Source organism: Elephas maximus, chromosome 3 (genome assembly GCF_024166365.1).
Source record: "Elephas maximus indicus isolate mEleMax1 chromosome 3, mEleMax1 primary haplotype, whole genome shotgun sequence".
Lineage (NCBI taxonomy): Eukaryota > Metazoa > Chordata > Mammalia > Proboscidea > Elephantidae > Elephas > Elephas maximus.
The window spans coordinates 35,704,378-35,717,267 of NC_064821.1; the positions used below are offsets into that span (position 1 = coordinate 35,704,378).

The following is a 12,890-nucleotide window of genomic DNA, read 5'->3' on the forward strand; positions in this document are numbered from 1 at the left end:
AGTGGAAAAGAGGAAGACCCTCAACGAGGTGGATTGACACAGTGGCTGCAACAATGAGCTCAAGCATAACAACGATTGTGAGGATGGTGCAGGACCGGGCAGTGTTTCGTTCTGTAGTGCATAGGGTTGCTATGAGTCGGAACCGACTTGATGGCGCCTACCAACAACAACAACAGAAGGCCCCTGGGTGGTACAAATGGTTTGCGCTTGGCTACTAGCCTGAAGGTTGGTGGTTCAAACTCACCAGCAGTGCCATAGAAGAAAGGCCTGGTGATCTGCTTCAATGAAGATTAAGAAAAAAGAGAAAAAATGCAGACCCATTGCCGTCGAGTTGATTCTGACTCATAGTGACCCTATAGGACAGAGTAGAACTGCCCCATAGGGTTTCCAAGGAGTGGCTGATGGATTAGAACTGCGAATTTTTTTTTTTTTTTTAGCAGCCGTAGCTTTTAACCACTACACCAGATTATAGCCAAGAAACCCCCACAGAGTACTTCTACTGTGTAACACATGGGGTCACCATGAGTTGGAATCAATGGCAATGGGTTTTTTTTTTTAATCCTCGGTGTACTAGGGAGCCATGGAAGGTGTTTGAGCAGGACAGCCATTGGCCAGCTCTATGTCTGAGACAGAAGAGAGAAGAGGAGTGATGGACACCCACTGTCCTTTCCAGTGCTGCCCCTTCCAGAAAGCTTGGCCTGATTTCCAGCAGTCCTTTCCCTGTGCCTCCCTTGGCATAATTGCATGGTGTATCTCTGCTTCCCTATCCCACCCCAGGTGGGAGCTCCTCAAGGGCAGGGCCAGAAAATGAGTAATCTGGGAGCCCAGCATCGCCCATCAGGGGTTGGGTGCAGAAGGGCGGCAGAAGAGATAGGTTGAATGGGACAAGGAGTGGCCAGATGACTGAGCACAGTTGGCCAATTCCTGGGAGCGTGTGTAGGTGGCTGAGTAATATTGTAGGGAAAAGTGACATCACTTGTGTTTCAGGTAATTCCTTCCTAGGCCCCTGCTCAGTCTATCCTAAATGTGTTCAATGCATAGAGGTGGAATTCACTCATCCATCCATCCATTCGTCCGTCCCTCCATCCATCCCTCCCTCTCTCCATCCATCCATCATCCATCCATCTCTCCATCCACCCCTCCATCCATCTACCTCTTGATCCACCCATCTCTCCACCCATCCATCCACCCATCCCTCCATTTATTCTTTCATTCATCTGTTCTTTGATTGATCGATTCATTCATTCCAAAAAAATCAATTTAGCACTAACATAGAAGTGATCAATATGGTTCCTACCCTCAAGGGGCTTATAATTGGATGAATTTTCTCTAGACTGATTATTGGGAGAGGGACAGCACTCAAGCCGAGACCAGAAAGAGGAGCGAAGAATGTTTGAAGCAGAGAGAGCAGCTGGTGGAAAAAGTCAGAGCAGAGAGAGAACATGGCTTTTTCAAAGAGCTGAGAAAAGTTTTGTGATGTTAGAATGCCAAGGGTGAGTGGAGTGGAGGAGACAGGAATCTTGAGAGAAGCCTGGACAGGGGTAGATCATCTAGGGCTTTGAAAGATAAGCTGAGAAGCTGGTACTTGGGAGTAATGGGGAGCTATGGAATATGTATGAGCAGGGAGGGACATGGTCAGATCTGAGAGTCAGGTAAGATTCCTCCAGGCCACGTGAAAGACAATCTGGAGAGGGTGAAGCTGGAGGCTGGGAGCACCGGAGGTGTAATTCAGATGGGGCAAGCAGAGGTTTGTGATGGCAGAAAAGAGAGGGGTGGGTTAAGGGATGACTCAGGTGAGGAAGGCCATTCTGGGTGGAGAGCACAACCTGGGTAAAGGTTTGGTGGTGAGAGGCAGCACATAAGGAGGATAGGGTTATCTGGTGTGGGCTGAAGGATTAGGTGGCGGGGGCAGACAGGGGCTAGATGGGGTAGTGCCTTTAATACTAGGCTGAGCTTGAAATTTTTTTGCAAGGGCAATGGGGAACCTTGGGAGGTGTTTGAGCAGAGGAGGCTCATAATCAGATAAGCATGTTAGAAGGCTCTTTCTGGGGCAGGTGTGGCCTGGAGGGGTGGAGTGGGAAGTAATAGCCCATAGAGGAGGCCAAAGGAGGTCATAAGCAGAGGTCAAGGTTCAGAACCCTGATTGGGGCCTTCTGTCTCTTCACAGCGGCCATCGCTCCCAAGGATGACCTTTTCTATGGCTTCCTGAAACCGTGGCTGGGTGAGCGAGGACTGGGTGGGCTGGGGCTTCAGAGAAGAGTGGGCAGGGCATGGAGTTCCTTGGAGGGCTTCTGAGGCCATAGGGGAGGCCCCTGACTTCAGTCCTCTGGGTCCAGGGGATGGGCTGCTGCTCAGCAAAGGTGACAAGTGGAGCCGCCACCGCCGCCTGCTGACACCTGCCTTCCACTTTGACATCCTGAAGCCCTACATGAAGATCTTCAACCAGTGCACAGATATCATGCATGTGAGTTCCAGGTCTTGTGGGGAGGAGGTGGCCCAGGGGCGAGACGGGACCAAGCTCCCACTAGAGGGCAAGTTGTGTGATGCCAGGGAGCCTCGCTTCCTTTATCTATAAACTGGGCTTGTCGTGAGGACACTGCTGGGTCATTGTCAGTTGGACTCACAGTCGGGGGGTCTCCATGTCTGTTCCCCATGGTGTGTCTCTCTTCCAGGCCAAATGGCGGCGCCGGGCAGAGGGCTCAGTGGTCTCCCTCGACATGTTTGAGCACATCAGCCTCATGACTTTGGACGGCCTTCAGAAATGTGTCTTCAGCTACAACAGCAACTGCCAGGAGTGAGTGTGCTTCCTTTGGGAAGATGGAGCCAGCTGCCCTGGGGCAAGGAGGTGGGAGGATGAAGGAAACTCCCAGGTGTTATGCAACCCCGGACTATTGGTATTCTAGCTCTGGCACTTACAGGGTGACATCACCTCTCTGAGCCTCAGTTTCCTTATCTAAAAAATGGGTATTATCATTCCTTCCCCATAGAGATCACAGGCAAGTTAAATGAGGCAATGTGTGCCTGGCTCACAGTAAACCAAAAAAAAACCAAACCCGGTGCAGTCGAGTCGATTCTGACTCATAGCGACCCTATAGGACAGAGAGAACTGCCCCACAGAGTTTCCAAGGAACACCTGGTGGATTTGAACTGCTGACCCTTTGGTTAGCAGCCGTAGCACTTAACCACCACGCCACCAGGTTTTCCTGGCTCATAGTAGGTGCTCAGTAAATACAATGGTCCCTCATTCCTCCATGAAGAGGGTATGGCCTTTAGAAAGTGTCTGATCACTCTCTGAGCCTCGGTTTCCTTATCCAAAAAATGAGCACCATCATTCCTTCTCCATAGACATTATGGGAGAGTTAAATGAGATAATGTGTCAATGGCTTAGCACATAGTAGGCACTTGGTAAATGCAAGTTTCCCTCATTCCTCCATGGAGATGGTGTGGCCTTTGGAAAATGCCTCTCCTCCCCACCCCTGCTCCAATCTCTGATCCTCAAATGGGTATTATTATTCCTTCCCCACAGAGTTGTTGTTGTTAGGTGCCGTTGAGTCAGTTCCAACTCATAGCGACCGTATGCACAACAGAATGAAACACTGCCCGGTCCTGCACCATCCTCACAATTGTTGCTATGCTTGAACCCATTGTTGCAGCCACTCTGTCAGTCCATCTCATTGAAGGTCTTCTTCTTTATCACTGACCATCTACTTTACCAAGCATGATGTCCTTTTCCAGGGACTGATCCCTCCTGACAACATGTACAAAGTGTGGGAGGCAGTCTCACCATCTTGCTTGTAAGGACCATTCTGGTTGTCTTTCTTCCAAGACAGATTTGCTTGTTCTTTTGGCAGTCCATGGTATATTCAATATTCTTCACCAACACCACAATTCCAGGGTGTCAGTTCTTCTTCAGTCTTCCTTATTCATTGTCCAGCTTTCACATGCATATGAGGTGATTGAAAACACCATGGCTTGGGTCAGGTGCAACTTAGTCCTCAAGGTGACATGTTTGCTTTTCAACACTTTAAAAGAGGTCTTTGGCCGCTGATTTGCTCAATGCAATGCGTCTTTTGATTTCTTGACTGCTGCTTTCATGGCTGTTGATTGTGGATCCAAGTAAAATGAAATCCTTGACAACCACAATCTCCTCTCTGTTTATCATGATGTTGCTTATTGGTCCAGTTGTGAGGAAGAGCATAGGAGAATTAAATGAGATAATGTGTCAGTGGCTTGGCACATGGTAGGTGCTCAGTAAATGCAAGTTTCCCTCATCCCTCTATGAAGAGGGCATTGTCTTGGCAAAGTGGCCCCCCACCCCATCTCTGAGCTTCAGTTTCCTTGTTTGTCAAACAGGGATGATAATTCCTGACTGTCAGAGTTGCTTTGAGGATAACATGATGTAGCACTGCTCCAGCCGATGTAGATGTTCTATGAGTGCTGAATGAATGAATACAGTAACCTTTGTTCTGATCCATTCATTCAGTCATCAGGTTCTCATTGTGCGCCTACTATGTGCCAGGTACTGTGTTAGATGCTGGGCATATGATGGGGAACATAGACTAAGTCCCAGCCCCATAGCCCATACAGTTGAAGAGGGGGATATAAGAAACAAGGGAGATAATGTTAAGTCTGTAGCTCATAGTAGATTCTCAGTAAGAAGGAGCTGACTTTGTTACTGTAGACCTTGTAGGGTGCACTTCAGTTGAGTAAGGCAGAAATTGCCTGTCAGTAATTAATTCATTTATTCATGCATTCAAGAAATATGTACTGAGTGCCTACTATGTGCCAGTACTGGACTATGTCCTGGGGATACAGTAATCAACAAGACAAACAAGGTCTTACTTTTCTGGAACTTACGTTTTGGTGGGAAGACAAACAGTAACCATGAACAAGTAAATAAACAAGAAAACGATGACTGTGACACCTGAAGGTGCCAAGCATGCTTCAGTACCAAGGACAGGTCCCTGCAACCCCTCCCCAGCAATTTAGTCTTTTTTAAAAATAACAGTTTTATTGAGATATAATTCACTTACCATACAATTTACCTATTGAAAGTATACAATTTAATGGTTTTTTAGTATATTCACGAAAGTGTGCAACCATCACAATCAATTTTAGAATTTTTCATCATTTCTAAAAGAAAACCATATGCTTTAGCAATCACCCCTCATTATTCCCATCCCCCTCATTCCTAGGCAACCACTAATCTACTTTATCTCTCTATGGATTTGCCTATTCTGGACATTTCATTTAAATAGAATCATATAATCTGTGGTCTTTTGTGACTGGCTTCTTTCAGCATAATGTTTTTAAGGTTCATCCATATCATAGCAGTACTTCATTCCTTTTTATGGCTGGATAATATTCCATCGTATGCATATATACCACATATTATTTGTCCATTCATTCATTGATGAACATTTGGGTGTTTCCACCTTTTGGCTATTATGAATAATGCTGCTATGAACATTTGCATACAAGTTTTTGTGTGGACATATGTTTTCATTTCTCTTGGGTATATATGTAGGAGTGGAATTGGTAGGTTATATGGTAACTCTAAGTTTAATCTTTTAAGGAACAGCCAACTTTTTTCCAAAGTGGCTACCCCATTTTACATTCCCACCAACAATGCATGGGGGTTCCAGTTTCTCCACATCCTCGTCAACACTTGTTATTATCCAATTTTTTGATTCTAGCCATCCTGGTGGGTGTGAAGTGGTATCTCATTGTGGTTTTGATTTGCATTTTCCTGATGGCTAATAATGTTGAACATTTTTTCATGTGCTTTTTGGTCCTTTGTATATCTTCTTTGGAGAAATGTCTATTCAGATTTTTTGCCCAATTTTTACATTTTTAAGTTTTTTTTATTGTACTTTAGATGAAGGTTTACAGAACTAGTTTCTCATTAAACAGTTAGTACATATATTGTTTTATGACATTGATTAACAAGCCCACGACATGTCAACACTCTCCATTCTCAACCTTGGGCTCCCTATTACCAGCTTTCCAGTCCCCAATTGCCTTCTAGTCCTTGCCCCAGGGCTAGTGTGCCCCTTTAGTCTTGTTTTGTTTTATGAGCCTGTCTAATCTTTGGTTGAAGGGTGAACTTTGGGATTGCCTTCATACTGAGCTAAAAAGGTGTTCGTGGGCCGTATTCTTGGGGTTTCTCCAGTCTCTGTCAGGCCAGTAAGTCTCTCTCTCTCTTTTTTTTTTTTTTTTTGTGAGTTAGAATTTTGTTCTACATTTTTCTTCAGCTCTCTCCAGGACCCTCTATTGTGATCCCTGTCAGAGCAATCAGGGCTGGTAGCCAGGCACCATCTAGGTTTACCGGACTCAGTCTGGTGGACGCAGTGGTAGATGAGGACCATTAGTCCTTTCGACTAATCTTTCCTTCGTATCTTTAGTTTTCTTCATTCAACCTTGCTCCCAAAGGTGTAAGACCATTGGAGTATCTTAGACAGCTGCTCACAGGCTTTAAGACCTCAGGCACTACTCACCAAAGTAGAATGTAGAACATTTTCTTTATGAACTATCTTATGCCAATTGAGCTAGATGATTCCTGAGCCTATGGTCCCCACAGCCCTCAGCCCAGCAGTTCGGTCCCTCAGGGAGTTTGGATGTGTCTATGGAGCTTCCATGACCTTACCTTGTACAGGTTGTGCTAGCGTCCCCCCCAGTATTGTGTACTGTCTTACCCTTCACCAAAGTTACCACTTATCTATTGTCTATGAAGTGTTTTTCCATCCCTACCCCTCCCCTTCCTTGTAATCATCAAAGATTGTTTCTTTTTGTGTGTAAACGTTTTCATGAGTTTTTAGAGTACTGGTCTCATACAATATTTGTCCTTTTGTGATTGACTTATTTCACTCAGCCTGATGCCCTCCAGGTTCATCCATGTTGTGAGAGGCTTCACAGATTCACCACTGTTCTTTATCATTGGTTAATACTCCATTGTGTGTATGTACCATAGTTTGTTTATCCATTCATCTGTTGATTGGCATCTAGGTTGTTTCCATCTTTTTGCTATTGTGAACAATGCTGCTATGAACATGGGTGTGCGTATGTCTATTTGTGTGATGGCTCATTTCTCTAGGCTATATTCCTAGGAGTGGGATTGTTGGATCGTATGGTATTTCTATTTCTGGCTTCCTAAGGAAGCGCCATATTGTTTTCCAAAATGGTTGTATCATTTTGCATTCCCACCAGCAATGCATGAGAGTTCCAGTCTCCCTGAAGCCTCTCCAACATTTGTTATTTCCTGTGTTTTTGATTCGTGCCAGTAATCTGGGGTGAAATGGTATCTTGTGACTTTGATTTGCATTTTTCTGATGGCTAGTGATCCCCAGCATTTCCTCTTATGTCTGTTGGCCACTTTAATGTCTTCTTTGGCGAAGTGTCTGTTCATTTCCTTTGCCCATTTTTTAATTGAATTATTTGTCTTTTTGTTGTAGAGGCGTTGGAAGATTTTTTGCCCATTTTTAAATGGTGTTATTTGTCTTTTTATCATGGAGTTATAAGTTCTTTATATATTCTAGCCCCTTATCGGATATATGGTTTGCAAATAAAGTAAAACCTGTGAAAGTCAGAACTTGTATAAGGCAGAAACTTGTCGGAGAAGGAAAACTCAAATATTTTCCACTAATGGTGATAGAAAAGTGCTAAGACTACACTCTGTCAAAGTGGAAAACTTGCGACACTCAGAAAAACAAGGTAGTCCTGTCGAGTTCTGGCTCTCACGATTTTCATTGTATTTTCTCCCATCCAGAAGGTTGTAGGAATTTAGCTTCACTGATGCTACATCTATGGTGGAAGTCCTTGTCCCTTTCTGAGTCTCTGTTTGTCATCCATCTAATGGGAAGAGGAAGTTACCTTTGCCAAGTCATGGGTCTGGCTGGGCTGGGGCGAGGGGATGGGCCAATACTCATGGCCCTGTTTCTCCTTGGCAGGAAGATGAGTGATTATATCTCAGCCATCATTGAGCTAAGTGCCCTCGTGGTTCGGCGCCAGTATCGCGTGCACCACCACCTCGATTTCATCTACTACCTCACAGCGGATGGGCGGCGTTTCCGGCAAGCCTGTGACACCGTGCACCACTTCACCACTGAGGTCATCCAGCAGCGGCGGCAGGCACTGCGAAAGCAGGGAGCTGAGGCCTGGCTGAAGGCCAAGCAGGGCAAGACCTTGGACTTCATCGATGTGCTGCTCCTGGCCAAGGTGAGGCTGGAGCCCTGCCCAGGCCAACCTCCCTGTAAATTCAGCACCAACTGCATACAGGGTTCAGCGTTAACATAGATCTAGGATGCAGAACACGTAAGACTTACAAAGATGAAATCCAAAGCCCTGAAGAAAGATGACACTTGTCCTGAGTTGACTCTGACTTACGGCGACCCCAGGTGTGTCACAGTAGAACTGTGCTCTGTAAGGTTTTTCTTTTAGTTTTTTTTAATTGTGTTGAAAGAAAATAGACATAACAAAACATAAACCATCTCAACAATTTCTACATGTGCAATTCAGTGACACTGATTACATTCTTCAAGTTGTGCAACCAGTCTTGCTGTCCTTTTCCAAATCGCTCCACCACCATTAATGGAAACTCAATGTCCACTAAGCAAAAACTCCCCTTTTCCCCCTCCCTCCTTCCCCTGGTAAAAAACCCAGTGCCGTCAAGTCTGCTGCCAGCTTGCCCCTGGTAACCACCAATAAACTTTCTTTTCTATATACTTGGTTATTTCATGTAAGTGAGATCAAACAGTATTTGTCCTTTTGCTACTGACTTATTTCACTTAGCATGATGTTTTCAAGGTTCATTCCTGTGTGCTATGCCCCACAGAATTTTCAATGGCTGACTTTTTGGAAGTAGGTTGCCAGGTCTTCCAAGATGCCTCTGGGTGGACTCTAACTTCCAACCTTTTGGTTAGCAGCCACGTATATTAACCATTTGCACCACCCAGTCACCTGTTAGTCACCTATTAGTGGTACTTCTGTGTACTGGTTGAACAGCATTTGGGTTTTCAATTTGGATAGTCATGGTTTCCAGTCCTGATTCTGCCATTTAATGGATATTTGTTCTTGGTCCAGTTACTCCTCTCTCTGAGCCTCAGTTTCCCTATTTATAACCTGATGATAGTAAGCCCTTCACAAGGTGTTGTCATGTACCCATCACGATGCTTGGTGTTAGGAGCTGCTCAAGAAATGTGAACTCCTTTCTTCCCCTCACCTTTTATTCTCCTTCCTTCTTTCTATCTTTTCTGGACAAGTTGCATACCTCCACCTGCCTGGATTATGTCCCCCCAAGGCTGGGCTTCAGAGAGGGGGGCCTGTATCTGACTTTGGAGGACCCCAATGATGCAGAGGGTGGGGTGAGGTAGGCTGAGTATCCTCTATCTCATTCTTCATTTCATCATCCTTCATTCCAGGATGAAAATGGAAAGGAACTGTCTGATGAGGACATCCGAGCTGAGGCTGACACCTTCATGTTTGAGGGTGAGGACGTGGGAGAAGGGACACCATTGTCTGCAGATAGCACCTGTGCTGTCTCTGGGCAGCCTGTATTCAACAGTGCATCTTCCTGCAGGTCATGACACAACCTCCAGTGGGCTCTCCTGGGTGCTGTTCAACTTGGCGAAGTACCCAGAGTACCAGGAGAAGTGCCGGAAGGAGATTCAGGACATCCTGAAAGGCCGGGAGCTGGATGAGCTGGACTGGTCAGTTGGGGTCAGTGGAGTGATGGGGGAAGGCTCTGCTCAACCACATATTGACTGTGTGACCTAGGACAAGTCACTTCAGTTTCTTGAGCTTCTAATTCCTCAATCCTAAAATGAGGATGGCAATAAAGCATATTAAAAAAAAAAACTCCAAACCACATCCATTGCTGTTGAGTTGATTCATGGTAACCCCATGTGTTACAGAGTAGAACTGTGCTCCACAGGGTTTCCTTAACTGGATCATGAACTAAGAGTTCTGATTAATCCAATTTGGTGCCCTGAGTTTCAAAGGAAAAGAATTATTATGTAAATATTAAAATAATAGACTAGATATAGAATAATAATAGAATAGTAAATAATAGAATGAGTAAATAATTAGTAAGTAACAAAAAGGGAAGACCAAAGAAGAAAGGATGCATTCAAACTGTGGTGCTGGTGAAGAATATTGAATATACCATGGACTGCCAGAAGAACAAACAAAACAATCTTAGAGGAAATTCAACCACAATGCTCCTTAAAAGCGAGATGGTAAGGCTTCAGCTCACTTACTTTGGACACATCATCAGGAAGGATCAATTGCTAGAAAAGGACTCATGGTGACCCAATGTGTTACAGAGTAAAACTGCTCCATAGGGTTTTCTTTTTTTTTTTTTTAACCTTTATGGTAGCAGATAGCCAGGCCTTTTCTTCCGCAGTGCTGGGTGGGTTTGAACCACCAACCTTTCAGCTAGTAGTCAAGCACTTAACCATTTGCTCCACCCAGGGTTAGGATTTAACACATATTTTTTTTAAGGGGGGGATACAATTCAATCCACAACACTGAGTGTTAGTGGGTTATGCACAGGGCAACTGCAAATGATGGGAGTTGGGGTCTAGATGAGATCCTGAGCATGTTATGGAGCAGAGCCTTAGGGTGTGGATTGTGAAAGACCTTGAATGTAAGGCTGAGGCACTTGAACTTGATCTTAAGGGCAGTAGGGAGCCATAGGAGGTATTTGAGCTGAGGTTCCCTGCTCAGCTGCTCCTGAGTTTGTGTGTGTGTTTGAGGTGGGGGTGTCACCATGGCCTTGTCCCAAGTCACAGCTCCCTTCTCCCCAGGGATGACCTGACTCAGCTGCCCTTCATCACTATGTGCATCAAGGAGAGTCTACGTCAGTTCCCGCCTGTGACCCTCGTTTCCCGCCGCTGCACAGAGGATGTCAAGCTCCCAGATGGGCGCATCATCCCCAAAGGTGCACTGTCGGCATAGATGGGGCAGCTCACTGTGTACCCCTGGGGTGTGTGTGTGTTGAGGGGGAGGCAGATGTAGATGAGTCCCGGTGGAAAGGAAGGAGTGGGGGTGGTGGGGTTGGGCTCTGTGAGGGAACAGGTGGAGAGTGTTGGTTTCATTCAGTTGCTGGGTATCTGCTGGGGATCGAGCCCTGTCCTGGGTGGTGTGGGCATCTAAAGAGGCCTTGCGTATCACCCAGTCTTGTGGAGAGACAGCAGGGCACAGGCAACCCCAGTCAGATGGGTCAGGGATAGGCTAAAGGTAGGGATAGGAAGTGGAGCACCCCCAAATATGGAGCAATGGGTCTATCTGGGGAGGAATGCAGAGTGGGCTGCCTGGAGGAGGGAACATGGGAGGAGAGTCTTGGAGGTTGAAAAAGAAAGAGCACGTTTATGGAATGGATCCTCAGGGATTGTGAAAAGCCTTGAATGCCAGATTGAGGCACTTGATTTTGAGGGCAGTAGGGAGCCATGGGAGGTGTTTGAGCTGAGCAGGAACAATGTCAGATCTGTGAGTGAGGAAGATGCCTGTAGGGCCAGCATGGCAGCTGGAAAGAAAGCAGAAGGTGACAAGGACCTTGCAGGGAGAGGCAGGGGGAGTGGGCGAGGTAGCAGAAGTTTTTCAGGGAAGGATAGACAAGAAGTGGTGGCAGGTGGGTTATGGTAAGGCCCTGGCTCACTGCAGCCCCGCCGACCCCACCTCTCACCACAGGAGTCATTTGCCTGGTCAGCATCTATGGGACCCACCACAACCCCTTAGTGTGGCCGGACTACAAGGTGAGTGAGCACTGACCTTCCCTGCCCTTGGCTCCTTCCTTGGTTCCGGGGGGCAGCAGAGCCTCCCTTCCCCTGCCCCCAGGAAGCCAGGGCTGGTGTAGAGCTTGAGCACCCTCCATTTACTCACACCTTTTGTTGTTAATTGGTCAGGTCAGTAAGTATGTATTGAGCACCTGCTGTGTGCCAGACCTTGAGTAGGCACCGAGTGTGAAGAAATAACCAGGCCAGATATTGTTCTCCTCAGGGAACTCATGCTGTTGCATAGGGGAGACATTAAGCAAGTAAATAAAGAGGATTGTTTTGGAAGTGATAAGTGCAACAGAGGAAATAAATAAAAATGGGGGGGGGGCCCTTTAGCTCAGATGGTTAGGAAAAGCCTTGACAGAGAAGAGTTGTTTGAGCTGAGACTGGAAGCGTGTGAAGAGCAAGGGGAAGGGCACGCGAAATAGAGGAATTGGCAAGTTCAAAGGCCCTGAGGTAGGAGAAGGCCAGATTGTAGTGAGTGGGTGGAATGAAGGAGGAGGGCAGGGGTCACAATGTGCTGGAACGTAGCTGGGTGAGGTGCTTGGAGTTGATTCTGTGGTGATGAGAAGCTCACTCACCTCCTGCTCAGCTCTGGGGTTCTCTGCATCCAGTTGGGTTGGCCCCAGAGGCTGAGGGAGGGTGCCAGGCTGGGATGGCTGAGCCAGCCTCATCTCTTCCTAACTCCCAGGTTTACAACCCATACCGCTTTGACCCGGAGAACCCACAGCAGCGCTCACCGTTGGCATATGTGCCCTTCTCTGCAGGACCCAGGTAACTCCTCCACTTTTCCCATCCCAGCCAGGTGTGGCAGGAACCCTGAGGGCCGGGAATGGGGGGGCCAGGGATGTGCCCATCAGGAGCAGAGATCACACCCCATTCAGGGGTCCTGGCACTCACTCCGCACCCTCAATGTATCAGAGGCCCACAAGTCAGACTCTGCAATAGCAGCGCCCTGTATTGAGCACCTACTGTGTGCCAGATCCTGAGTTCTGGGCTCCCTGTTCCCAATGGCTCTTCATTAGGCAGCATCAGGATTCGAACTCCAGACCCCCAGGTCGCATGTATTTAGGGATTCCTGGGATCCCATTTAAGGACCTCTGGTGGCACAGTGATCAA

At 46.7% G+C, this 12,890-nt stretch overlaps 1 protein-coding gene across 12 annotated transcripts in view; it reads left to right on the forward strand.

Annotated features, from left to right (window-relative positions):
* LOC126072303 (ultra-long-chain fatty acid omega-hydroxylase) overlaps positions 1 to 12,890 on the forward strand; it is a 97,673-nt gene that overhangs the window by 61,489 nt on the left and 23,294 nt on the right. For all 12 annotated transcript variants that reach the window (XM_049877263.1, XM_049877256.1, XM_049877253.1 and 9 more), the window contains 9 exons: positions 2,168 to 2,221; positions 2,337 to 2,464; positions 2,673 to 2,794; positions 7,947 to 8,214; positions 9,417 to 9,483; positions 9,575 to 9,704; positions 10,803 to 10,936; positions 11,686 to 11,750; positions 12,463 to 12,545. In XM_049877263.1, the coding sequence (XP_049733220.1) occupies positions 2,168 to 2,221; positions 2,337 to 2,464; positions 2,673 to 2,794; positions 7,947 to 8,214; positions 9,417 to 9,483; positions 9,575 to 9,704; positions 10,803 to 10,936; positions 11,686 to 11,750; positions 12,463 to 12,545 (1,051 nt within the window). The remainder of the gene's footprint in view (positions 1 to 2,167; positions 2,222 to 2,336; positions 2,465 to 2,672; positions 2,795 to 7,946; positions 8,215 to 9,416; positions 9,484 to 9,574; positions 9,705 to 10,802; positions 10,937 to 11,685; positions 11,751 to 12,462; positions 12,546 to 12,890) is intronic.